General features: G+C 32.1%; 6 protein-coding genes and 1 long non-coding RNA gene across 7 annotated transcripts; all 7 read left to right on the forward strand.

Annotated features, from left to right (window-relative positions):
- Positions 1 to 524: 524 nt before the first annotated feature.
- On the forward strand, positions 525 to 2,341 carry LOC128387228 (uncharacterized). The gene is made up of 6 exons (XM_053346415.1): positions 525 to 685; positions 762 to 821; positions 897 to 1,012; positions 1,082 to 1,475; positions 1,534 to 1,748; positions 1,817 to 2,341. The coding sequence occupies exons 1-6, from the start codon at positions 598 to 600 to the stop codon at positions 2,186 to 2,188; spliced, it is 1,245 nt and encodes a 414-aa protein (XP_053202390.1). The 5' UTR covers positions 525 to 597; the 3' UTR covers positions 2,189 to 2,341.
- Positions 2,342 to 3,586: 1,245 nt separating this feature from the next.
- On the forward strand, positions 3,587 to 4,224 carry LOC128387256 (uncharacterized). The gene is made up of 3 exons (XM_053346446.1): positions 3,587 to 3,704; positions 3,767 to 4,012; positions 4,070 to 4,224. The coding sequence occupies exons 1-3, from the start codon at positions 3,663 to 3,665 to the stop codon at positions 4,145 to 4,147; spliced, it is 366 nt and encodes a 121-aa protein (XP_053202421.1). The 5' UTR covers positions 3,587 to 3,662; the 3' UTR covers positions 4,148 to 4,224.
- Positions 4,225 to 5,241: 1,017 nt separating this feature from the next.
- Positions 5,242 to 6,083, forward strand: LOC128387407 (uncharacterized). The gene is made up of 3 exons (XM_053346601.1): positions 5,242 to 5,396; positions 5,491 to 5,600; positions 5,661 to 6,083. Exons 2-3 carry the CDS (start codon positions 5,559 to 5,561, stop codon positions 6,081 to 6,083), a joined length of 465 nt encoding a protein of 154 aa, XP_053202576.1. The 5' UTR covers positions 5,242 to 5,396; positions 5,491 to 5,558.
- A 2,220-nt stretch (positions 6,084 to 8,303) lies between these two features.
- LOC128387267 (uncharacterized) lies at positions 8,304 to 8,970 on the forward strand. The gene is made up of 3 exons (XM_053346457.1): positions 8,304 to 8,470; positions 8,537 to 8,596; positions 8,691 to 8,970. The coding sequence occupies exons 1-3, from the start codon at positions 8,383 to 8,385 to the stop codon at positions 8,903 to 8,905; spliced, it is 363 nt and encodes a 120-aa protein (XP_053202432.1). The 5' UTR covers positions 8,304 to 8,382; the 3' UTR covers positions 8,906 to 8,970.
- A 4,132-nt stretch (positions 8,971 to 13,102) lies between these two features.
- On the forward strand, positions 13,103 to 13,382 carry LOC128387571 (uncharacterized). Its single transcript, XR_008325114.1, has 2 exons — positions 13,103 to 13,259; positions 13,317 to 13,382. It is a non-coding gene; the product is annotated as an uncharacterized LOC128387571 (long non-coding RNA).
- Positions 13,383 to 14,381: 999 nt separating this feature from the next.
- Positions 14,382 to 16,752, forward strand: LOC128387295 (uncharacterized). Its single transcript, XM_053346472.1, has 6 exons — positions 14,382 to 14,533; positions 14,600 to 14,659; positions 14,754 to 14,863; positions 14,926 to 15,328; positions 15,398 to 15,618; positions 15,685 to 16,752. The coding sequence occupies exons 1-6, from the start codon at positions 14,446 to 14,448 to the stop codon at positions 16,066 to 16,068; spliced, it is 1,266 nt and encodes a 421-aa protein (XP_053202447.1). The 5' UTR covers positions 14,382 to 14,445; the 3' UTR covers positions 16,069 to 16,752.
- A 1,079-nt stretch (positions 16,753 to 17,831) lies between these two features.
- LOC128387416 (uncharacterized) lies at positions 17,832 to 19,257 on the forward strand. The gene is made up of 4 exons (XM_053346609.1): positions 17,832 to 17,877; positions 17,972 to 18,081; positions 18,143 to 18,545; positions 18,615 to 19,257. Exons 1-4 carry the CDS (start codon positions 17,832 to 17,834, stop codon positions 18,875 to 18,877), a joined length of 822 nt encoding a protein of 273 aa, XP_053202584.1. The 3' UTR covers positions 18,878 to 19,257.
- The last annotated feature ends 662 nt before the right edge of the window (positions 19,258 to 19,919 follow it).

Here is a 19,919-nt window from a genome sequence, read left to right on the forward strand (position 1 = left end):
ATGAATTTTATTTAATTCTAAATTCTTTTTATCAGTTTCAGTATCAATGTCCAGAAGTCGACCCAATGAATCTAATTAAAAGTATTATGGTCAAGTTCCCTAATTGTAAAAACCTTTTCATTTGTCTCATGGAAAGGCTGTCGATAACTAATGAGAGTTTGATCGAGATAATCAAAGTTTTACCCAATTTAACTCTTTTTGTCTTGGATATAAAGAATTGTGGAGATGCGAATACTATTGATATAATTGATAAATACTGTAAATCAACAGGTCGTCGAATATCCTTTTACTTGTTTCGCGATGATAGAAAATGGAATCACACACTTGGAAATCGAACATATACACAATATGCACTAAACGAAGATGTTGCGAATCATCTCGAGGCCGACAGCAAATTCGTTCGCTCGGAGTTTTTGCGTTGTGAATGAAAAAAGTTTTTTTTCTCTTTAACCGATCGATCGACTCAGTTATCATTTTCTTTTCTTTTCTTTTTTTAAATCAACAATTGATTGATAAGAGTCAATTTATTCCAGTTTATGAAAGTTTGTTCTTTTTTGTATTTTCATTCATTTTCTAGAAATAATTACATTTGTTACAATGGAATTGGGTGATTTACCTTACGATTGTTTATCGTGTATATTTGATTGTTTTTCGAATCTTAAACTACTTTTCAATCTATCAACAGGTAAGACAATTTTGCTGCTTTTTTATTTAGAAATGAGATTAAATTGTTGTTTTCATCGTTTTACTTGATTGGTCAGTTTGTAAACAATGGAACATTTTGGTGAAACAGAGATTGAAAAAAATTCGACATTTACATGGTAAGACAAGTTCATTTCGATCATTGGAAAGGTTAGATTAATTCTGTTTTTCTTTGCATCATTCTTCTTATCAAGTCGCTAGTGAATCCTATTTACCTTATGTCCCTTTTTCATCTGACAATCACATCTACACGGATGATGTTGAATTAATGGAGAGAGTTAATGTCTCTCAGTTATTACCGAACCTCAAGGTGAGACTATTATTTAAAGATATGAGACAAAATTACTCATCAATCTATTTCCAATTTTAACTTTTCCAGTTTTTATCCCTGAGTCCTGTTCATGGTGACAAATGTACTGGTAAAATGATGGTCAATATTTTGTCATCAATAGCGAAGCCGCTGGTTGGATTTATGTGTGACACTCAATGTTGTTCCAGCAATATAGTCCAACACTCTGGTCAAGTCCATGTCGATGAGATTGTTAAACACTGTGGCAGTCTCGAGTATATGAATATATTGGATGAACATTTTCGAGACAGTTATTTCTTTAAATATAAATTCGGACAAAATTTGAAACACTTTGACGGTTATGTCATACGGTTCTACGATGAAGATGAAGATTATGATTCCATGGAGGAAGAAATGAATTTATCATGTCGCTACTTGGAGCAAATGCCAAATCTTGAAGTTCTGAATCTGGAAAACCCACTAAGTAAATTATATCAAATAAGTTATTGATCATTTATACTAATCGTTTTTTTCGCCCTCAGTTGAACCTCGTCTTTGGCCTTTACCAAAAATGAAACTGAAAGAGATTCGATTCGAAGACATGTCATTGAGATCACCAGTCTTCCAGTTCTTGCCTTTGTTTCCTGATTTACGAAGTATACATTTGCATATTCGTGAAGTCAAGAGTAAAGATGAAGGATTTCCTGATTCGCATACTCATCTGAATGTTCAAGATGTAGTTCTAAATATATACGGAGTAAGTTTTCATCTTTATTCATTAATATTTTTGTTATTTTGATTTTGATTGCATTTATTATTTAACAGAAAGAGCCAACCAACGGATGTTTCAAGCTTATTGAAAGTATTATGGTCAAGTTCCCTAATTGTACAAACCTGTACATTGATTTGATGCGAGAATTGTTGCTAACTAAAGAACATCTTATCGAGATGATAAAAATTTTGCCCAATTTAACTCTTATTGTCTTGAATAGGGAGAATTGTGGGGATGCAAATACTATTGGGACACTCGATCAATTCTGCAAATCAACAGATCGAAGAATAAATTGCATCTTGCGTGGCGATGAGCGAGCAAATGATGGAACCAGGGTTCGCTCATATACTCGATTTGCATTGAACGAAGATGTTGCGAGTCCTTTAAAGATCGATAATGAATTCTTACAAAAGTTCGTTTATTGAAATTTTTATTCATTAAGCTCGAATTTGTAATCACTTCGACTTTTTTACTCAACATAGCCTTAAATTTGAATTCTGTTACTCATCCAGCATCAAAGCTTATCTTTCAGACCCTTGAATCTAATTAAAAGTATTATGATCAAGTTCCCTAATTATAAAAACGTGTGCATTCAGTTCATGGTTGTCGATAACTAATGAGGATTTGATCAACATTCGGTTTTTCTTATTAAATGAACAGTGAAAATCATCTTGAGTCTCAATAATAAACTACAGTATGTAGTATTGTTTTCAATCTTGATATTAGCTCTTTACATGTATAATTTCAAAGCGCGACCCAGTCATCTCTTCATCTCTCTGCTGTTGCTATTAACTTTAGATCGTCAAGACGATACGATTCAGTTTCTAATTGTCAAGACGACTGTCATTGTTTACTTACTACTTGAATCAATAAATGTTTCAAATCATCTACAAACTTGAATAAGATAAGCTCAAATTTTGGGTAAAGATTGAGCTCAAGATAAAAGGATTCTATGAGATGTTGAGGTATCAAAAAATAGAGCAGAAAATACTACAGTTACGAAAAAATCTGAGTAGCCGTTCATGAGAAATTCTGACTCAAAGATTTTTATGTAAGCATGCGCAAATAAGCTTTTTACAGCGCGCATTTTAAAAGAAAGAAAGACAGACAGAGAGAGAGAAAAGAAAGACGAGAAAGAAGAAATTTAGTTTTGAATTTTCGATTAAAAACGATATCCATTTCAATAAGCCACGGGTCTAACTAACCTTAAAAACTTTCGTAAGAAAGTTTTTCCACTGTTATTTGAATAGTATAAACCTTTTTAATCTTTGATAAATAAAAATATTATTATTTAATTATTAGTTCTAAAGAATCAAAAAATATCAGCGAATGATTTTGGCTGAAAAACTGAGCTTCGAAGTTTCGTTTTATTTTCTGGAATCCTTTCGATTGATCGGTAATCATACAGCCACAGAAATTTAGTTTGGAGCAAAAATTATCTCACTTTGCGATTTGAGTGATTAAACTGTGGTTATTTTGATTAACTAATCGAAAACCTAATGTTTTTCAATCCTCTCAATTTAAAGATTAATGATTCAATTGATTGTGTACTGTTGTTCATCTTTTATTAAATTTTGCTTCTAGAAAAAAGAAAAAATCTTATTTAATCTCTTATCGATTAGTCGAATAATTAGATTTATTTAGAAATGAGATTAAATTAATATATTTATTCTTGATCAGTTTGTAAACAATGGAACATTTTGGTGAAACGAAAATTGAGAAAAATTCGACATTTACATGGTAAGTTAATAATAATAAGATAATTTTCATTGTGATTTACGGAAAGGTTGAATTAACTCTACCATATTCTCAATTCCAATTGCCATCAAAGTTGAGAGCGATATCTATTCTAATCTTGCAGCATCTCCCACATATCTTTACACAGACGATGTCGAATTGATGGAGAGAGTAAATGTCTCTCAAATTCTTCCAAACCTCAAGGTGAGTCCATTTAACGAGAAGAAAAAAGTCTTTTTCTAATCATTTTCATATCGAACTTCAAGTTTTTAACCAAAGGTTATACGCGCGGAACCACATGTACCTGTAGAATGTTGGTCAATGTTTTGTCAACTTCGAAACCGTTAGTTAGAGGATCGACAAGAACTTCAACTTTCCAGTTCTTATCTCTTTTTCCTGATTTACGAAGTATCTTTTTGAATATTCGTTGCATTAGAAACGAAGATGAGGTTTTTTCTGTTTCCGACATTCACCTGAATATCCAAGATTGTGTCCTTCGTATTATCGTAACTGTAAGTTCTATTTATTATCTTTATTTCAGCTTATGTTTAAATTCTTTTTATTTTTAGTGTGAATTGCCCCGTATCAAGCTGATTAAAAGCGTTATGGTCGAGTTCCCTAATTGTTGTTTTATCCATCCAAAGTAATCTACTTTGAACTGACTGAAATAACCTTGAAAAATATGAAATTTATTATGAAAAAACATTTCTTCTCATAAAAATGATATTATTTCTCAGAAATTGATTGGTAATTATAAAATTAGATAATTATATTGATACATTATTGTTTATCGTTTAATTGAACTAAAAGAGAAAGGAGAAGTAAAGAGTAGGCCATTTTAATTCAATCTTTTATCGATCAGTCGAAATAGATTAAGTTTCGACAAGTGAATATAAATTCATTGACTTGTTGGCCAGTGAATGGCTAACGGATCAGGTAAAGTTCGGTCTTTTATCACCTATGGAGTCGAAAAGTTAGAAGCCTCAGTTATTTAGTGGCCTTATACATCCTAGAAAATTGAGTTCGACTAAACATTCAATTGAAGAACGCATACAAGTGATATTTTATCCATTTAGTTATGAATTTACGGCGAAAATTGATAATATATTACTCTTTACTCTGTATTGAGTTGTTCATCCATTGGTTCACAACATACTTGAGAATTTATTTCAAATAATATTAGATAGAGAATTAGGAAGGTTGAGGTGTTATTCACACTATCGGTAAATCCTGTAAGCAATGGAATAGTATCGCATCATGGAAATAGATGTTCAAGTTCTTGGAATGGTTTTATGTGCTCAATATGCGTCGAATCAAAATGTTTGAGGCTCTTTTGCGATCAATAATTTCAAACAAACGCATTTTCATATTGATAAAGTTCAAACTTTTACTTTTAATTCAATTGTTATTCTTTTTAACTCAAACTTTTTTGGCTTAAGGTTCGGTTTTGTAAAAGGGAGGAGAAATTTTATTTAACTAAAAATTGATAAGTTTATCGAAAAGGATAAACTATCAGCAAGTTCGCAGTGAATGCGCTCCGGGGCTTCATTAGTTTGCTTTTCTTTTGAAAAATATTAGTTGATTTAAACCAGTTGACCTTAACAGTTGAGATATTTCAACTTGTGAATTTAGTAGTTTCCACTTTCTGTTCAATATTTTTACAAATAATTAGACTTTTTACAATGGAATTGGGTGATTTACCTTACGATTGTTTATCGTGTATGTTTGATTGTATTCCTGATCTTAAATCGCTTTTGGATCTGTCAACAGGTAAGATAATTTTGCTACTTATTTTATTTAGAAATAAACTTGATTCATATTTCTATCATTAATCAGTTTGTAAAGAATGGAAAATTTTGGCGAAACAGAGACTGAAAAAAATTCGACATTTACATGGTAAGTTAACTATAGTAAGGCAATTTCATTTTGATTTACGAAAAGATTATATTAACTTCGCCATTTTATTAATTCTCCTTATCTCTGACCAAAGTTGAGCGCGATATCGAATCTGACCTTGCAGCATCTCCCAATCATCTTTATACAAACGATGTCGAATTGATGGAGAGAGTAAATGTCTCGCAAATGTTTCCAAATCTCAAGGTGAGTCCATTTATCAAGAAGAAAAATTCTTTTCTAATCAATTTTTCCTTAAACTCGCAGTTTTTCACGAAAGAGTATACGCTGGAAGACATTTGTACCTGTAAAATGTTGGTCAATGTTTTATCAACTTCGAAATCATTGACTGGACTCATTTGTGAAGCTCCATGTCTTGCCGTGGCTCCTATGACGATAGACTTTTGCTGTCATGTCGACATCGATGATATTGTTAAACACTGTGGTAGCCTAGAGTACCTGGTTTCATTGTATCGACCTTTTCTTGGCAGTTATTTCTTAAAATATAAATTTGGTCAGAATGTCAAATACTTCGAAGGTTCAATTGAAGGATACGACGACGATGAGGAAGATAAAGATTATGATTTCATGTTCAAACAAATATATTTGCTATGTTATTACTTGAAACAAATGCCAAATCTTGAAGTTCTGCATCTGAAAGAACCACCAAGTAATTACAATAATTTATAATTTATTATCTGAAATTATTTGTTATATTAATGACTTTTTCTTACTTAGTTGAGCCTCGTCTTTGGCCTTTACCGAAAACATGAAACTGAAGCAGATCGATTTTGACAACATTACGATAAAAACATTGGCCTTCCAGTTCTTATCTCGTTTTCCCAACTTGCGAAGTGTTTCTTTCAGCATTCGACCAGTTAGAGATGAAGATGAAATTTTCAAGTTTCCAATACTTATCCGAATATCCAAGACTGTGCGTTTTACATTGAAGGAATAGTAAGTTTTCTGTGCTATCTTATGAATTAATCTTAATTCCGAATTCTATTAATATTTATCATCCAGAATCAAAACTTGCCTGTCGGGTCGTTTAAGCTGATTAAAAGTCTTATGGTCAAGTTTCCTAATTGTACAAACCTGTGCATTCATCTCTGAGAAATACTGCAATAACTGATGAGGATTTGACCGAAATAATCAAAATGTTGCCCAATTTAACTCTATTAGTCTTGAATATAAAGAATTGGGGTGATGCAAATATTACTATTGAGACAATCGATAAGTTTTGTCAATCAATAGGTCGTCGAATATCCTTTTACTTGCTTCGCGATGATCGAAGGTGGAATCGCACGGCCTGGACAGGATCATTTACGATATACATTGAACGAAGATGTTACGAATCATTTGAAGACCGACAACAAATTCATCCGGAGCTTTTTCGTTGTTAATGAAAAGTATTGAATTTCTTTTCAATCTTTAAATTGTTCAATATTCGGTTTTTCTTATTACATGAAACGAACAATGAAAATTCTGCACTTTAGTTTTTAAACTTTAAAGTGTCTGTTCACTAGTATATTGAACCAATTAATTCTATTTATCATTCAGTATCAAGGCTCACCCGTCGAATCATTAAATCTAATTAAAAGTATTATGGTCAAGTTTTCTAATTGTAAAAACCTTTCCATTGATATCCTACGAAGGGTTTTCACGATAACTAATGAAGATCTTATCGAGATAATCAAAGTTCTGCCAAATCTATTTGTCTTGACTGTAGAGAATTGGGAAGATGCAAATATCATTGGTACACTCGATAAATTCTGTACATCAGCAGGTCGAAGAATAAATTTTATCTTGCGTAACGATGGCCAAATATTCGGCGCTCGCTCATATACACGATACATATTGAACGAAGATGTTGCGAGTCCTTTAAAGATCGATTATGAATTCTTACAAAAGTGGCGCGTTTATTGAAATTCATATTACAGTAGACTACACACTTATCGCAAGATCAGTGTGCTATGTAGACTAAGAGCTCAATGTTAAGTTAACATTGTTAACCCTTTACTCATTTCTAATTATCACACCAAATGTAAGGGTTCAACATGCCTAAATAACTAAGAAACACTACATGGTGACTTTCAAACAAAAATTACGATAAGTGTAGTCCACTGTAATTGAGCTCGAATTTTCAATCAATTCTTCGTGTTTTAATTATTTGTGATCGATTCTTTAAGACTAATTGACTAAAACTAATAAAATTTGTTACAATGGAATTGGCTGATTTGTCTTACGATTGCTTATCGTGTATATTTGATTGAAGAAATATGTCTACTATGAAACAAATGCTAAATCTTGAAGTTCTTCGTCTGAAAGATTTACCGAGTAATTATAATAATGAATTATGATCGTCCAAAATCTTTTGGTATACTAATGACTTTTTCTTTACTAAGTTGAACCTCGCGTTGACCTTTATCAAAAACCATGAAACTGAAGCAGATCGATTTTGACAACATATCGACAAAGACATTGGCCTGTCTGTGCTATCTTATGAATTTATCTCAATTTCGAATTCTGTCAATCATTAGTATCAAAATTCGCCTGTCGAATCGTTGAAGCTGATTAAAAGTCTTATGGTCAAGTTTCCTAATTGTAAAAACCTGTGCATGCATCTCATTGACAAAATTTCCATTACGAATGAGGATTTGGATTTTTTCATATTGATAAAGTTCAAACTTTTACTTTTAATTCAATTGTTATTCTTTTTAACTAAACTTTTTTGGCTTAAGGTTCGATTTTTGTAAAAGGGAGGAGCCATTATATTTAACTGAAATTGATAAGTTTATCGAAAAGGATAAACTATCAGCAAGTTCGCGGTGAATGCGCTCCGGGGCTTCATAAGTTTTCTTTGCTTTTGAAAACAAAACATCAGTTGATTTAAACCAATTGACCTTATCAGTTAAGATATTTCAACTTCTGAATTTAGGAATTTCCACTTTCTGTTCAATATTTTCTAGAAATAATTAGATTTTTTACAATGGAATTGGGTGATTTACCTTACGATTGTTTATCGTGTATATTTGATTGTATTCCTGATCTTAAATCGCTTTTGGATCTGTCAACAGGTAAGACAATTTTGCTACTTATTTTATTTAGAAATAAACTTGATTCATATTTCTATCATTAATCAGTTTGTAAAGAATGGAACATTTTGGCGAAACAAAGATTGAAAAAAATTCGACATTTACATGGTAAGTTAACTACAGTAAGGCCATTTCATTTTGATTTACGAAAAGATTATATTAACTTCGCCATTTTATTGCTTCTCCTTATCTCTGACCAAAGTTGAGCGCGATATCGAATCTGACCTTGCAGCATCTCCCAATCACCTTTATACGAACGATGTTGGATTGATGGAGAGAGTAAATGTCTCGCAAATGTTTCCAAATCTCAGGGTGAGTTCATTTATCAAGAAGAAAAATTCTTTTCTAATCAATTTTTCCACCGAAATCGCAGTTTTTCACGAAAGATGGTTCGCTCGAAACCACGTGTACCTGTAAAATGTTGGTCAATGTTTTATCAACTTCGAAACCTTTAACTGGACTCATTTGTGAAGCTCCATGTCTTTCCGAAGCTCCTATGACGATAGACTTTTGCTGTCACGTCGATATCGACGATATTGTTAAGCACTGTGGTAGCCTCGAGTATCTGGTTTCATTTTATCAACCTTTTCTTCGTAGTTATTTCTTAAAATTTAAATTTGGTCAGAATGTCAAATACTTCGAAGGTTCAATCAGAGGATACAACGACAATGAGGAAGATAAAGATTATGATTTCATGTCCAAAGAAATCTATCAACTGTGTTACTACTTGAAACAAATGCCAAATCTTGAAGTTCTTCGTCTGAGAGATCCACCAAGTAATTACATTAATTTATTTGTTACCATTTGAAATCATTCGGTATACTAATGGCTTTTTCTTTACTTAGTTGAACCTCGTCTTTGGCTTCTACAAAAAAAACATGAATTTAAAGCAGATCAATTTTGACAACACATCGACAAAAAAATTGGCCTTCCAGTTCTTATCTCGTTTTCCCAGCTTGCGAAGTGTTTCTTTTGACGTTCTATCACTGGTAGATGAAAATTTCGAAGTTTCCAATGCTCATCCACATGTTCAAGATTGCGCTCAATATATTGGAGGAATAGCAGGTTTTCTGAGCTATCTTATGAATTATTCTTCCGAATTACCTTGAATTTAAATCTAAATTCTATTTATCATCCAGTATCAAAACTCATCTATTGGATCATTGAAGCTGATTAAAAGTATTATGGTCAAGTTCCTTAATTGTAAAAACCTCTTCATCCATCTCATGCAAAACGTCTCAATAACTAATGAGGATTTGATCGAGATAATCAAAATGTTACCTAATTTAACTCTATTAGTCTTGGTTATAGAAAATTGGGGAGATGCAAATACTATAATAAATCCATTTAAGTCAAAAACGTAAAAACTTTTTAATCTTCGATAAAATTGAAAAATTGATTCATGAAGATAATAGATGTTGATTGATATGATATTTGAATAAACGATAAAAGTGATTAAGGGAAATATCTTTTTGTTTAAGAGAAGCAAAAAAATATCAGCAAATGATTTCAGCTGAAAAACTGAGCTTCAAAGTTTCGTTGTATTTTCTGGAATCCTTTCGATTGATCGGTAATTATAAATCGTCATGTAAATTTAGATAATTATGCATCGTTGTTTCTTGTCTTCGTCACCAATTCCAGCTTTGATAGCTTCCATAATTACCTGGAGATTGGATGATAAAAAATGTCAATTGAGATCAAATTGTACATATGAATAAATAATAAAATAAATTACATTTTCTATTCCAACAAGACTTTTAGCTGAACATTCAACGTAACAGGAAGCATTCAGTTTACGAGCTAATTTACGACCCATGTCCGTGGTAATAAAAGTTTCCTCAGATCCTTTGATTGAGATGTCAAGTCGATGCACTTTGATCGATACCAAGGAGATGAGGATTTATCATCAGGTCTGAGATCACTTTTGGTTCCAACCAAAACGAACGGGACTTTCGGTGCATGTTCCCTGATTTCTGGAAACCATTTAGTTGTAATATTTTGATAGGAATTTAAATTGGCAACACTGAAACATAATAGAAACACATTGGTCTATGGGAAGAGAGAGAGAGAGAGAGAGATCAAGTTAGTCATTGACAAATAATCATTTTGAGATACTGAATTTAAAGCAACTTGTTAATTAGTAGATGTTATTTCATTAAACTTTTAATAGGAAGATGAATAAAATGACAACAATCAATTCCCCATCACCACCCAAATATGTGGTTTCTTTCCTATGTAATTTGAATAATTATTATACTAATCGTTTTTTTCGCCCTCAGTTAAACCTCGTCTTTGGCCTTTACCAAAAATGAAACTGAAAGAGATTCGATTCGAAGACATGTCATTGAGATCACCAGTCTTCCAGTTCTTGCCTTTGTTTCCTGATTTACGAAGTATACATTTGCATATTCGTGAAGTCAAGGATAAAGATGAAGATTTTCCTGATTCGCATACTCATCTGAATGTTCGGGATGTAGTTCTAGATATATACGGAGTAAGTTTTTCAGCTTTATTTATTAATATTTTGGTTATTTTGATTCTGATTGCATTTATTATTCAGCACAAAGGGCCAACTAACGGATGTTTCAAGCTTATTAAAAGTATTTTGGTCAAGTTCCCTAATTGTACAAACCTGTACATTGATTTGATGCGAGAATTGTTGCTAACTAAAGAAGATCTTATCGAGATGATAAAAATTTTGCCGAATTTAACTCTTATTGTCTTGAATAGGGAGAATTGTGGGGATGCAAATACTATTGGGACACTCGATCATTTCTGCAAATCAACAGATCGAAGAATAAATTTCATCTTGCGTGGCGATGACCGAGCAAATGATGGAATCAGGGTTCGCTCATATACACGACACGCATTGAACGAAGATGTTGCGAGTCCTTTAAAGATCGATAATGAGTTCTTACAAAAGTACGTTTATTGAAATTCGTATTAATTAAGCTAAAATTTTCATTCACTTCAACTTTTTTACTCAACATAACCTTAAATTTGAATTCTGTTACTCATTCAGCATCAAAGCTTACCCTTCAGACCCTTGAATCTAATTAAAAGTATTATGATCAAGTTCCCTAACTGTACAAACGTGTGCATTCAGTTCATGGAAAGGTTGTCGATAACTAATGAGGATTTGATCAACATTCGGTTTTTCTTATTAAATGAACAGTGAAAATCATCTTGAGTCTCAATAATAAACTAGTATCGTTTTCAATCTTGATATTAGCTCTTTACATGTATAATTTCAAAGCGCGACAGTCATCTCTTCATCTCTCTGCTGTTGCTATTAACTTTAGATCGTCAAGACGATACGATTCGGTTTCTAATTGTCAAGTCAATTGTCATTGTTTGTTTACTAACTACTTGAATCAATAAATGTTTCAAATCATCTACAAACTTGAATAAGATAAGCTCAAATTTTGGGTAAAGATTGAGCTCAAGATAAAAGGATTCTATGAGATGTTGAGGTATCAAAAAATAGAGCAGAAAATACTACAGTTACGAAAAAAATCTGAGTAGCCGTTCATGAGAAATTCTGACTCAAAGATTTTTATGTAAGCATGCGCAAATAAGCTTTTTTACAGCGCGCATTTTAAAAAGAAAGAGAAAGACAGACAGAGAGAGAGAGAAAAAGAAAGACGAGAAAGAAAGAGAAATTTAGTTTTGAATTTTTCGATTAAAAAACGATATCCATTTCAATAAGCCACGGGTCTGGCAACTAACCTTAAAAAACTTTCGTAAGAAAGTTTTTTCCCGCTTGTTTATTTGAATAGTATAAACCTTCTTAATCTTTGATAAATAAAAATATTATTATTTAATTATTAGTTCAAAAGAGTCAAAAAATATCAGCGAATGATTTTGGCTGAAAAACTGAGCTTCGAAGTTTCGTTTTATTTTCTGGAATCCTTTCGATTGATCGGTAATCATACAGCCACAGAAATTTAGTTTGGAGCAAAAATTATCTCACTTTGCGATTTGAGTGATTAAACTGTGGTTATTTTGATTAACTAATCGAAAACCTAATGTTTTCAATCCTCTCAATTTAAAGATTAATGATTCAATTGATTGTGTACTGTTGTTCATCTTTTATTAAATTTTGCTTCTAGAAAAAGAAAAATCTTATTTAATCTCTTATCGATTAGTCGAATAATTAGATTTATTTAGAAATGAGATTAAATTAATATATTTATTTTGATCAGTTTGTAAACAATGGAACATTTTGGTGAAACGAAAATTGAGAAAAATTCGACATTTACATGGTAAGTTAATAATAATAAGGTAATTTTCATTGTGATTTACGGAAAGGTTGAATTACTCTACCATATTCTCAATTCCAATTGCCACCAAAGTTGAGAGCGATATCTATTCTAATCTTGCAGCATCTCACATATCTTTACACAGACGATGTCGAATTGATGGAGAGAGTAAATGTCTCGCAAATGCTTCCAAATCTCAAGGTGAGTCCATTTAACGAGAAGAAAAGAGTCTTTTTCTAATCATTTCCACATCGAACCTCAAGTTTTTAACCAAAGATTATGTGTGCGAGACCACATGTACCTGTAAAATGTTGGTCAATGTTTTGTCAACTTCGAAACCGTTAGTTAGAGTATCGACAAGAACTTCAACTTTCCAGTTCTTATCCCTTTTTCCTGATCTACGAAGTATCTTTTTGAATATTCGTGATATTAGAAACGAAGATGAGGTTTTTTCTGTTTCCCACACTCACCTGAATATCCAAGATTGTGTCCTTCGTATTATCGTAACTGTAAGTTCTATTTATTATCTTTATTTCAGCTTATGTTTAAATTCTTTTTATTTTTAGTGTGAATTGCCCCGTATCAAGCTTATGAAGCTGATTAAAAGCGTTATGGTCGAGTTCCCTAATTGTTGTTTTATCCATCCAAAGTAATCTACTTTGAACTGACTGAAATAACCTTGAAAAATATGAAATTTATTATGAAAAAACATTTCTTCTCATAAAAATGATATTATTTCTCAGAAATTGATTGGTAATTATAAAATTAGATAATTATATTGATACATTATTGTTTATCGTTTAATTGAACTAAAAGAGAAAGGAGAAGTAAAGAGTAGGCCATTTTAATTTAATCTCTTATCGATCAGTCGAAATAGATTAAGTTTCGACAAGTGAATATAAATTCATTGACTTGTTGGCCAGTGAATGGCTAACGGATCAGGTAAAGTTCGGTCTTTTATCACCTATGGAGTCAAAAAAGTGAGAAGCCTCAGTTATTTAGTGGCCTTATACATCCTAGAAAATTGAGTTCGACTACACATTCAATTGAAGATACGCATACAAGTGATATATTATCAATTTAGTAATGAATTTACATCGAAAATTGATAATATATTACTTCTTACTCTGTATTGAATTATTCATCCAGAGGTTCACAACATACATGAGAACTTATTTCAAATAATATTAGATAGAGCATTAGGAAGATTGAGGTGTTATTCACACTATCGGTAAATCCTGTAAGCTATAGAATAGCATCTCATCATGGACATAGATGTTCAAGTTCTCGGACTGGTTTTATGTGCTCAATATGCGTCGAATCAAAATGTTTGAGGCTCTTTTGCGATCAGATCGGAAATTTCAAACAAACGCATTTTCTTATTGATAAAGTTCAAACTTTTACTTTTAATTCAATTGTTATTCTTTTAAACTAAACTTTTTTGGCTTGAGGTTCGGTTTTTGTAAAAGAGAGGAGAAATTTTATTTAACTAAAAATTGATAAGTTTATCGAAAAGGATAAACTATCAGCAAGTTCGCAGTGAATGCGCTCCGGGGCTTCATTAGTTTTCTCTGCTTTTGAAAAAAATCAGTTGATTTAAACCAGTTGACCTTAACAGTTGAGATATTTCAACTTGTGAATTTAGTAGTTTCCACTTTCTGTTCAATATTTTTACAAATAATTAGACTTTTTACAATGGAATTGGGTGATTTACCTTACGATTGTTTATCGTGTATATTTGATTGTATTCCTGATCTTAAATCGCTTTTGGATCTGTCAACAGGTAAGAAAATTTTGCTACTTATTTTATTTAGAAAAGAAATTAATTCATATTTCTATTATTGATCAGTTTGTAAGGAATGGAATATTCTGGCGAAACAAAGACTGAACAAAATTCGACATTTACATGGTAAGTTAACTATAAAAAGGTAATTTCATTGTGATTTACGAAAAGATTATATTAACTTCGCCATTTTATTAATTCTCCTTATCCATGACCAAAGTTGAGCGCGATATCGAATCTGACCTTGCAGCATCTCCCAATCACCTTTACACGAACGATGTTGGATTGATGGAGAGAGTAAATGTCTCGAAAATGTTTCCAAATCTCAAGGTGAGTTCATGCATCAAGAAGAAAAAAATCTTTTCTAATCAATTTTTCCACCGAACTGGCAGTTTTTCACGAAAGAGTATACGCTGGAAGACATTTGTACCTGTAAAATGTTGGTCAATGTTTTGTCAACATCGAAACCTTTGACTGGACTCATTTGTGAAGCTCCATGTCTTGCCGCTGGTCCTATGACGATAGACTTTTGCTGTCACATCGATATCGACGATATTGTTAAACACTGTGGTAGCCTCGAGTATCTGGATTCCATGTATCGACCTTTTCTTGGCAGTTATTTCTTGAAATTTAAATTTGGTCAGAATGTGAAATACTTCGAAGGTTCAATTGAAGGATACGACGACGATGAGGAAGATAAAGATTATGATTTCATGTTCAAACAAATATATTTGCTATGTTATTACTTGAAACAAATGCCAAATCTTGAAGTTCTGCATCTGAAAGAACCACCAAGTAATTACAATAATTTATAATTTATTATCTGAAATTATTTGTTATATTAATGACTTTTTCCTTACTTAGTTGAGCCTCGTCTTTGGCCTTTACCGAAAAACATGAAACTGAAGCAGATCGATTTTGACAACATTACGATAAAAACATTGGCCTTCCAGTTCTTATCTCGTTTTCCCAACTTGCGAAGTGTTTCTTTCAGCATTCGACCAGTTAGAGATGAAGATGAAATTTTCGAAGTTTCCAATACTTATCCGAATATCCAAGACTGTGCGTTTTACATTGAAGGAATAGTAAGTTTTCTGTGCTATCTTATGAATTAATCTTAATTCCGAATTCTATTAATATTTATCATCCAGAATCAAAACTTGCCTGTCGGGTCGTTTAAGCTGATTAAAAGTCTTATGGTCAAGTTTCCTAATTGTACAAACCTGTGCATTCATCTCCTGAGAAATACTGCAATAACTGATGAGGATTTGACCGAAATAATCAAAATGTTGCCCAATTTAACTCTATTAGTCTTGAATATAAAGAATTGGGGTGATGCAAATATTACTATTGAGACAATCGATAAGTTTTGTCAATCAATAGGTCGTCGAATATCCTTTTACTTGCTTCGCGATGATCGAAGGTGGAATCGCACGGCCTGGACGGGATCATTTACACGATATACATTGAACGAAGATGTTACGAATCATTTGAAGACCGACAACAAATTCATCCGGAGCTTTTTTCGTTGTTAATGAAAAGTATTGAATTTCTTTTCAATCTTTAAATTGTTCAATATTCGGTTTTTCTTATTACATGAAACGAACAATGAAAATTCTGCACTTTAGTTTTTAAACTTTAAAGTGTCTGTTCACTAGTATATTGAACCAATTAATTCTATTTATCATTCAGTATCAAGGCTCACCCGTCGAATCATTAAATCTAATTAAAAGTATTATGGTCAAGTTTTCTAATTGTAAAAACCTTTCCATTGATATCCTACGAAGGGTTTTCACGATAACTAATGAAGATCTTATCGAGATAATCAAAGTTCTGCCAAATCTATTTGTCTTGACTGTAGAGAATTGGGAAGATGCAAATATCATTGGTACACTCGATAAATTCTGTACATCAGCAGGTCGAAGAATAAATTTTATCTTGCGTAACGATGGCCAAATATTCGGCGCTCGCTCATATACACGATACATATTGAACGAAGATGTTGCGAGTCCTTTAAAGATCGATTATGAATTCTTACAAAAGTGGCGCGTTTATTGAAATTCATATTACAGTAGACTACACACTTATCGCAAGATCAGTGTGCTATGTAGACTAAGAGCTCAATGTTAAGTTAACATTGTTAACCCTTTACTCATTTCTAATTATCACACCAAATGTAAGGGTTCAACATGCCTAAATAACTAAGAAACACTACATGGTGACTTTCAAACAAAAATTACGATAAGTGTAGTCCACTGTAATTGAGCTCGAATTTTCAATCAATTCTTCGTGTTTTAATTATTTGTGATCGATTCTTTAAGACTAATTGACTAAAACTAATAAAATTTGTTACAATGGAATTGGCTGATTTGTCTTACGATTGCTTATCGTGTATATTTGATTGAAGAAATATGTCTACTATGAAACAAATGCTAAATCTTGAAGTTCTTCGTCTGAAAGATTTACCGAGTAATTATAATAATGAATTATGATCGTCCAAAATCTTTTGGTATACTAATGACTTTTTCTTTACTAAGTTGAACCTCGCGTTGACCTTTATCAAAAACCATGAAACTGAAGCAGATCGATTTTGACAACATATCGACAAAGACATTGGCCTGTCTGTGCTATCTTATGAATTTATCTCAATTTCGAATTCTGTCAATCATTAGTATCAAAATTCGCCTGTCGAATCGTTGAAGCTGATTAAAAGTCTTATGGTCAAGTTTCCTAATTGTAAAAACCTGTGCATGCATCTCATTGACAAAATTTCCATTACGAATGAGGATTTGGATTTTTTCATATTGATAAAGTTCAAACTTTTACTTTTAATTCAATTGTTATTCTTTTTAACTCAAACTTTTTTGGCTTAAGGTTCGGTTTTTTTGAAAGGGAGGAGTCATTATATTTAACTGAAATTGATAAGTTTATCGAAAAGGATAAACTATCAGCAAGTTCGCAGTGAGTGCGCTCCGGGGCTTCATTAGTTTTCTCTGCTTTTGAAAAAAAAAACATCAGTTGATTTAAACCAGTTGACCTTAACAGTTGAGATATTGTTAATCTTCATTCAACTTGTGAATTTAGTAATTTCCACTTTCTGTTCAATATTTTTACAAATAATTAGATTTTTTACAATGGAATTGGGTGATTTACCTTACGATTGTTTATCGTGTATATTTGATTGTATTCCTGATCTTAAATCGCTTTTGGATCTGTCAACAGGTAAGAAAATTTTGCTACTTATTTTATTTAGAAATAAACTTGATTCATATTTCTATCATTAATCAGTTTGTAAAGAATGGAAAATTTTGAAACAGAGACTGAAAAAATTCGACATTTACATGGTAAGTTAACTATAGTAAGGCAATTTCATTTTGATTTACGAAAAGATTATATTAACTTCGCCATTTTATTAATTCTCCTTATCTCTGACCAAAGTTGAGCGCGATATCGAATCTGACCTTGCAGCATCTCCCAATCATCTTTATACAAACGATGTCGAATTGATGGAGAGAGTAAATGTCTCGCAAATGTTTCCAAATCTCAGGGTGAGTTCATTTATCAAGAAGAAAAAATCTTTTCTAATCAATTTTTCCACCGAACTCGCAGTTTTTCACGAAAGATGGTTCGCTCGAAACCACGTGTACCTGTAAAATGTTGGTCAATGTTTTATCAACATCGAAATCATTGACTGGACTCATTTGTGAAGCTCCATGTCTTGCCGTGGCTCCTATGACGATAGACTTTTGCTGTCATGTCGACATCGATGATATTGTTAAACACTGTGGTAGCCTCGAGTATCTGGTTTCATTTTATCAACCTTTTCTTCGTAGTTATTTCTTAAAATACAAATTTGGTCAGAATGTGAAATACTTCGAAGGTTCAATCAGAGGATACAACGACAATGAGGAAGATAAAGATTATGATTTCATGTCCAAAGAAATCTATCAACTGTGTTACTACTTGAAACAAATGCCAAATCTTGAAGTTCTTCGTCTGAGAGATCCACCAAGTAATTACATTAATTTATTTGTTACCATTTGAAATCATTCGGTATACTAATGGCTTTTTCTTTACTTAGTTGAACCTCGTCTTTGGCTTCTACAAAAAAACATGAATTTAAAGCAGATCAATTTTGACAACACATCGACAAAAAAATTGGCCTTCCAGTTCTTATCTCGTTTTCCCAGCTTGCGAAGTGTTTCTTTTGACGTTCTATCACTGGTAGATGAAAATTTCGAAGTTTCCAATGCTCATCCACATGTTCAAGATTGCGCTCAATATATTGGAGGAATAGCAGGTTTTCTGAGCTATCTTATGAATTATTCTTCCGAATTACCTTGAATTTAAATCTAAATTCTATTTATCATCCAGTATCAAAACTCATCTATTGGATCATTGAAGCTGATTAAAAGTATTATGGTCAAGTTCCTTAATTGTAAAAACCTCTTCATCCATCTCATGCAAAACGTCTCAATAACTAATGAGGATTTGATCGAGATAATCAAAATGTTACCTAATTTAACTCTATTAGTCTTGGTTATAGAAAATTGGGGAGATGCAAATACTATAATAAATCCATTTAAGTCAAAGAGTAAAAAACTTTTTTAATCTTCGATAAAATTGAAAAATTGATTCATGAAGATAATAGATGTTGATTGATATGATATTTGAATAAACGATAAAAGTGATTAATGGAAATATCTTTTTGTTTAAGAGAAGCGAAAAAAATATCAGCAAATGATTTCAGCTGAAAAACTGAGCTTCAAAGTTTCGTTGTATTTTCTGGAATCCTTTCGATTGATCGGTAATTATAAATCGTCATGTAAATTTAGATAATTATGCATCGTTGTTTCTTGTCTTCGTCACCAATTCCAGCTTTGATAGCTTCCATAATTACCTGGAGATTGAATGATAAAAAAATGTCAATTGAGATCAAATTGTACATATGAATAAAGAATAAAATAAATTACATTTTCTATTCCAACAAGACTTTTAGCTGAACATTCAACGTAACAGGAAGCATTCAGTTTACGAGCTAATTTACGACCCATGTCCGTGGTAATAAAAGTTTCCTCAGATCCTTTGATTGAGATGTCAAGTCGATGCACTTTGATCGATACCAAGGAGATGAGGATTTATCATCAGGTCTGAGATCACTTTTGGTTCCAACCAAAACGAACAGGACTTTCGGTGCATGTTCCTGATTTCTGGAAACCATTTAGTTGTAATATTTTGATAGGAATTTAAATTGGCAACACTGAAACATAATAGAAACACATTGGTCTATGGGAGAGAGAGAGATCAAGTTAGTCATTGACAAATAATCATTTTGAGATACTGAATTTAAAGCAACTTGTTAATTAGTAGATGTTATTTCATTAAA

This window comes from Panonychus citri, unplaced genomic scaffold, assembly GCF_014898815.1.
Source record: "Panonychus citri isolate SS breed McGregor unplaced genomic scaffold, ASM1489881v1 Contig00002, whole genome shotgun sequence".
In the NCBI taxonomy this organism is placed as follows: Eukaryota; Metazoa; Arthropoda; class Arachnida; order Trombidiformes; family Tetranychidae; genus Panonychus; species Panonychus citri.

Excerpts from the sequence above, each read along its gene's own strand:
- LOC128387228 (XM_053346415.1), top strand. The coding sequence starts at position 598 with ATGGAATTGGGTGATTTACCTTACGATTGTTTATCGTGTATATTTGAT. Across the intron at positions 686-761 it reads ACTTTTCAATCTATCAACAG|TTTGTAAACAATGGAACATT; the intron begins GTAAGACAATTT and ends TTGATTGGTCAG. Across the intron at positions 1,013-1,081 it reads AGTTATTACCGAACCTCAAG|TTTTTATCCCTGAGTCCTGT; the intron begins GTGAGACTATTA and ends TAACTTTTCCAG.
- LOC128387256 (XM_053346446.1), top strand. The coding sequence starts at position 3,663 with ATGGAGAGAGTAAATGTCTCTCAAATTCTTCCAAACCTCAAG. Across the intron at positions 3,705-3,766 it reads AAATTCTTCCAAACCTCAAG|TTTTTAACCAAAGGTTATAC; the intron begins GTGAGTCCATTT and ends TCGAACTTCAAG. Across the intron at positions 4,013-4,069 it reads TCCTTCGTATTATCGTAACT|TGTGAATTGCCCCGTATCAA; the intron begins GTAAGTTCTATT and ends TTTTATTTTTAG.
- LOC128387407 (XM_053346601.1), top strand. The coding sequence starts at position 5,559 with ATGGAGAGAGTAAATGTCTCGCAAATGTTTCCAAATCTCAAG. Across the intron at positions 5,601-5,660 it reads AAATGTTTCCAAATCTCAAG|TTTTTCACGAAAGAGTATAC; the intron begins GTGAGTCCATTT and ends TTAAACTCGCAG.
- LOC128387267 (XM_053346457.1), top strand. The coding sequence starts at position 8,383 with ATGGAATTGGGTGATTTACCTTACGATTGTTTATCGTGTATATTTGAT. Across the intron at positions 8,471-8,536 it reads GCTTTTGGATCTGTCAACAG|TTTGTAAAGAATGGAACATT; the intron begins GTAAGACAATTT and ends ATCATTAATCAG. Across the intron at positions 8,597-8,690 it reads AAAAATTCGACATTTACATG|TTGAGCGCGATATCGAATCT; the intron begins GTAAGTTAACTA and ends CTCTGACCAAAG.
- LOC128387295 (XM_053346472.1), top strand. The coding sequence starts at position 14,446 with ATGGAATTGGGTGATTTACCTTACGATTGTTTATCGTGTATATTTGAT. Across the intron at positions 14,864-14,925 it reads AAATGTTTCCAAATCTCAAG|TTTTTCACGAAAGAGTATAC; the intron begins GTGAGTTCATGC and ends CCGAACTGGCAG. Across the intron at positions 15,329-15,397 it reads GCATCTGAAAGAACCACCAA|TTGAGCCTCGTCTTTGGCCT; the intron begins GTAATTACAATA and ends TTCCTTACTTAG.
- LOC128387416 (XM_053346609.1), top strand. The coding sequence starts at position 17,832 with ATGGAAAATTTTGAAACAGAGACTGAAAAAATTCGACATTTACATG. Across the intron at positions 18,082-18,142 it reads AAATGTTTCCAAATCTCAGG|TTTTTCACGAAAGATGGTTC; the intron begins GTGAGTTCATTT and ends CCGAACTCGCAG. Across the intron at positions 18,546-18,614 it reads TCGTCTGAGAGATCCACCAA|TTGAACCTCGTCTTTGGCTT; the intron begins GTAATTACATTA and ends TTCTTTACTTAG.